We start from the raw sequence: 6000 nt of genomic DNA, 5'->3' as shown, positions 1-6000 counted from the left end.
CATCCTGATTCCTGATGTATTTTGGTTCACTGAACACTTCTGATTTCATGTATATTATTAAAGTTGATGAGCACTGTAGACGTTTTACTTGCTGTGGTTACACTGCAATGGACAATTTATTGTTCTTTAACCGTATGCCATAATTGAAAGTTAAAACAAAAGACTTAAATAAAATCTACATAGCCAAGTCATACTTTAGGAAGTATAAATCACCTTTTAGGAAATTCGCAGCAAACCCAGCTTTGTTTACAGTTGCGTCTGAGACAAACTTCATCCACAGGGTATTAGAGGTAGATCTGATATCATCTGGTTTATCATAGCCACAGAAATGTCCAATCAGGGGGCTGTTCTCACTATTCCCATCTCGTACTTCCAGGTAATCATAAGCACAGGTGTCATGACGCTCTATCTGTAAATGAAATCATAAAAAGGTTGACAAATGAAAACTATGTACAGTAAAAGTTCATAACGTGATGATCTCTAATAATTATTTTAATAAGATATTTTGACAGGCAATAGGAAATTAGAGGCAGAAGCCATCATTAGGAAATTAAATATATTATATGAATGTTATCTCACACAGAGGGTGCCACTATGGTCTTACTTCAGCAGATACCTTGCTTTTACTTTGAAAATAACATTAAATGGTCATTTTCTGATAGATTTATTTATTTATTTTTTTATGGATTATTTTCTAACTGTTGTATAAAGCTGAATTCAAGGTATAGTTACATTGATCCAGCGTGGAGTAATGTAAATTTGTATGTGTCATACCTGGCTGTGGAAGATGGAAATCACTGTTGTGGGCACAGCTAATACAGTGATTGCTTCTTGTATACGGGTCTCGCACTGAGCAGCTGCTCTGCTCCTGTACTCAGGAAATTGCTTGCTTGGCATGGGAACACTTTGAATTTCTCAATGATTGGATGAGGTAGAGAGGCGAGGTGGTGACATCCCAATCTCCACCTCATTTAATCAGAGCATGCTTTGCATTAGTTAAGAAAATTCACAGGGTTTTCCGATGACACCAATGCTAGGTGAGTGACCTCCTGTGTTTACTAAGCAGCAGGGCAGCTGCTCAGCATGTGATCTGGAATCTGGCAGCAATGACTGTAGTAATGCTGCCTATTACAGTGATTTACAGCTTCCATGTGGGTCTGCAGGTATGGAAAATGCATACTTGCAAGCTGGATCAAAGTAACTATGCAAAAAAGTCCATAACCAGAATTCAGTGTTTATACCAGATGTAGAAATTGTTTGTGGTATTTCCAGAACAACTGGTGTGGGTACCAAAGCAATACTAAATTGGATTTTTCAAATGCGCACATATTATCACTGGTCAGCCTCAGCACAATTTTGGAACCCATGCATGTGTGCCCTAGTGCACTTTAGAATCCATTGATTATTTCTCCTACTAGTTTAGGCCCATTTTCAATGATTTAACACCTAATAGGAAACGAGTAAAGAGACAAACATGCAGGCTGCCACAATGTTGAGCTCCCCCTCAGAAAACGCCAACTGACTGAACCTATAAGTTGATCTGAACCTCTCATATACTTGTTGACCTACAAGTATACTAATCAAAACTTCTGACTTTTCTCTAACTTTCCCGATCTGTATATTTGTTCCAGGCTAGTGACTCAGGAAGCATGGAAGCCAGTGCTTTAGTATACCAGCCAGGCAAAAGGGTCAGGAATGGCAGCCCGTGTGTTTTTATCTTGACCAGTTTACTTTAATGGATGTCTCCTTTAAACAATAATGGGTACATTCACTTGCAAGATGTTCCAGGCAAAGTTTAGAATCATTTTTTATATAGTATTACAGGAATGCAGACCAGGTAAATCCTATTAAACCTGCCCTTTCTTTCTGTCAACATCCTCCCCGTACTGCAGCAAAACTGATTGGCTCATATGCTGCTTTTTCCCCCATTAATGAGAGCTCTGTTTAACAGTGGCTGCAAGAGGCTGACATCAAGTAAAATTCAGGTTCTAATATCGCTTGCATTAAAAAAAAAAAAAATGCCCTACATCCCAAATTAAATATCTAGGAATACAGAAAAAGTGTTTCAGGACTTTCTATGTACCACCTCTCAACATATCACCCAACAAAACATATGTTAAAAAAATCTATTTTATTATCACAAATGTTTTAACATCCACATAATAAAGACAAATTTTTATATATTAAAAGTAACCACCATTAAACACTTCTTCGTACGCCCTTAAAGAAGCCACAAATCAAGATATTAATCCAGATATTAACTAGTTAGATCACCATACATTCTATTTCAAATTATATAATCTAGATGGACAACAGTTGTAGATCAAAACTTAATAGGTGTGGCTTTACTCTATATGTTTCATATACAGGTCAGTAAAGCCAAAGAATTGCTGCTCCAAGTGAGTGACAGACTCTCCCATGGTGTAAACAGGAACCCAGGGTGCTGCACAGCTCGTCTGAGATTCAGAGACATGCAAAAATCAAAATATTGCTGCACTCCTTGGTATCTTTATTGAAGCATTAAAATCACATCACAGGTATGACAGGAACATAAAAGGTTAAGTGTTTTGCGCTAAAGTCAGCGGTTACTCAATCCTCATATATACATATAATTCATGAAATATATATGTATGATACAAGTGAGCATGGTATGGCAATTAAGCAATTTTTTGCTGGATTATTTTGATCTTTCTTTGATCTTTTATTCATATTTTGTTTTTATTAATTCTTTTGCTAGTTTTTGAATTTTTGGACACTCTATCTCAACCAACATATTTTGTTGTTTCTAACCCATTGTATTAAGTGGTTATAGGTCATCATTGACTGTCTGGCGTGCTGTGAATGGCTTGTTCGTCACACAGGCTGTCAGAGGAGGAAACAACATTACGTGTATCCCTTTACATTGTGACATTATGTGCACTTAGATTGTGAGGGTGTCCTGCTGTAGGTGGCTGACTGTATCCTTCCCTGTGCTCTCCTGCACGGTCATCAAGCAGTGGCTGATGGATCTGTGTTGGTGGGTGATGGGTTGGAGGAGATTTGTGTGGCTTGTTTTGTTTGTGATTTTTTTGTTTTTTGATTTATGTGTTATATGACATTTTAGAATGGGAAGGCAAGGAGCTTAGGCTCTCATTAGTGTAGTGGGAGTGCATCGTTAATTGATCTATCGGTTAATTGTTCAATTGCTTAATTGCCATACCATGCTCTCTCTGAGTAAGCGCTGACTTTAGTGTGAAACGCATTTCCTTTTATGTTCCTGTCATACGTGTGATGTGATTTTAATGCTTCAATAAAGATACCAAGGAGAGCAAAAATATTCCAGATTTTTGTATGTCTATGTTTCACATATAGCTTCCTCAGAAGTAGGGACAGAAAAACAATGGTAATTGTAATGTTTATCTCTGGTAAGGGACTCTTTAGACCTGTAGGTAACCCCAGTAGAGAAGGTACAGATTGTAGTCAAAGACATATTATATAAACCACCCTAGACAGGGAATTTATTTCCCATGGAAACAGTGCTGACAGTAAGACTCAATTATGTCTTCTAAACAGTTGAGGAGGACTTATTTCAGTATCTCAATTTGTGGAATAATGCCCATCTCTCTGGGCATGTAAGCTGCTTTGAAAGTCTATTCTCACCGGCAAGGAGCCAAAAAATGTTTTAAAAATGTGAATGTTAAAACATTTGTGATAATAAAATAATTTTTTAACATATGTTCTGTGATGTGATTTGTTAAGATACAGTATTTAACACATACTCCCATATAAAAGAAAACCACGTATTACAAATATGGCAAGCAATTCAAAAGAACGACCCAACTATATTATATAAATAGTGCAAAATCATCCAGCAATAAAAATGCTGACATTCATTTTTTTAAAGCGGACTTCGTCTTTCTACGAATTTTTCTTTACAAAGGTCCCCTAATAGACTCAATGCAACAAAACTGGAAATACAGTTTACAATGAAGTAGTATGACAGTGCTGCCTTCACTCCATTATGTTAAGATTGTGTAAAAACTGAGCAGCTAAATTACATCACAAAATGATAATACACTGTGTTAATAAATAGAAGAGAATTTTAAGTATTATTTATATAAAAGATAGTGGTTATGAAATTAAACACATGTACGCATACCATTTTCTTTGTTTTATTTTTAGAAAAAGATGGATTACCACTAAATTTTGTTTTATTTAATGGTGCTACATTATGGCTTGGTTGAAAATAATTAAGAGGCTGTAAAAAGAGACTTTTGTCATGGCTTTAAACTGGTTTAATGCAAATAGAAACAATACGCTTATATTCATTTAATCCTCTTGAAAATGTATGCATAGAAAAGGAGTCTAGCCTGGAGGTTGGCCTGTCAATAGCAATTTGTTCACTGCAGTCTGGATTAGAGATTTCTGAAAGCAATATAATTTATCCTAACACCAGTTTAGGTCAGATAATGTTACCTCAAATGCCTGGAAGGTTAATCCGACATTGTAATTTTCAGCTACTGTTATTTTCCATATACATTCCTTGGATGGCCTGTAGTCATCTGGATAATTGGGGGACTGAATTTGGCCAGAGTCTTTGTGAATTTCTCCTCCACAAATAGCTGATAAACAAAAGAGGGTAAATAGAAAAATTAGAATAAAAAATAAGATTTCACAAAGGTGCAGTTATTGTGAACATATGATAATCTCAATCATTTCTTTTAAACATTATCTCAAATTATGATATAAATATATACCTAATTTGTAATTCTGTTAAGAAAATTGGCATAGTTAAACCTAAATATGGACAGCTTGAAATCAATTTAGTGGCTATTGAACTACAATCCTCAAAATTCCCTTGTGGTGCAGTAGTGCAGTATGTACAAATCAAATCATCATAGAGTTAAAAAAGTATGTACATGTAAGACACTAACTGCACGGCATGATTTGAACTGGCAAAGTTTGTATAGCCAATTATTTTTCTTTAGCCTTGAGTAAAGTAGAGAAGAGAAGAGTTTTTTGCCGTCTCTAGCCTTGTATGGGAGACAGCCCTTTGCTTCCTGTTCTGGAGACGCAACAGGAAGTGAGAGTAAATCTCTACAAAATAAGTTGAATTCCAATCTTAGAAAGTAGCCACTAGTACAAATATCACACTAAAAAATTTACCATCACCTCTTTGATTGGTGACAACGGAAACATTTTGCATTTCCCATCACTTTCTGTCTTTGTGACCAGAACATTGTGACCAGAACTTTGTGACTTAGAACAGACAGGAAGAAATCAACCCAGCGGGACACAGAAAGTAATACACACATGATATAGCTACTCATCTTTCCATATTCTACCCAAAACTATGGAAAAATGTGTTGGCTATATATACACTTTACTCCAAGGCAAAAATTTTACTCCCTAAGTGACCCTGTATACATTATCTCACCTTCATAAACTGCAGAAAATCCTTTTCCAACCCAGTTGCTGCTGCTTCGAAACTCTATCCACATTCTGCTGTCTGTTGTTGTCAGGACCTCTGGCAATTTATCACCACAAAACCTGCCTAAAATAATTAAGCATATACTCTAGTTTAGAAAAATGAACATGTTACATGACCAAAGGATGCATGGTATTAACAAAAAAATACATTGGCTTGGAGGCTAAAATGTATGATATTTATTTATGTTTGCATGTTCCCCTCATGTTTGCATGGGATAATGTATCCATTCAGAAATAGGACATTTGATTTTGCTGAGATATTAGAATTTTTAATAGACGTTAAAAAAAAAAACTACAGAGCCCAAGTCCAATATATTAACAAGACCCCCGTCATTTTTTATATATCATTAGTACCACTCAGTCCTTGGACTAGATGTTTTAAGATATTCAGTAATTTTTCTTTTCAAATGAGCCTCAAAGGCCTACTGTAGAAACAATCAGATGATTAAAAAAAAAAAAATAGTGCTAAGTGAACAACATGCTAGTAAGTATAGGGAAGCAGCAGTTATATCTTGTGGCCAAAACATTTAA

At 35.7% G+C, this 6000-nt stretch overlaps 1 protein-coding gene across 1 annotated transcript in view; it reads right to left on the bottom strand.

Annotated features, from left to right (window-relative positions):
* Positions 1-6000, bottom strand: part of TLL1 (tolloid like 1) — a 234205-nt gene that overhangs the window by 65430 nt on the left and 162775 nt on the right. Inside the window, exons 11-13 of the mRNA XM_082268794.1 lie at positions 5417-5533; positions 4456-4601; positions 214-409 (exon numbers count right to left, since the gene is read on the bottom strand). Coding sequence (XP_082124920.1) covers positions 214-409; positions 4456-4601; positions 5417-5533 — 459 coding nt within the window. The remainder of the gene's footprint in view (positions 1-213; positions 410-4455; positions 4602-5416; positions 5534-6000) is intronic.

This window comes from Pelophylax lessonae (genome assembly GCF_965119305.1).
Source record: "Pelophylax lessonae genome assembly, chromosome: 1".
Classification (NCBI taxonomy): domain Eukaryota; kingdom Metazoa; phylum Chordata; class Amphibia; order Anura; family Ranidae; genus Pelophylax; species Pelophylax lessonae.
This window is presented reverse-complemented; position numbering and strand designations above follow the sequence as displayed.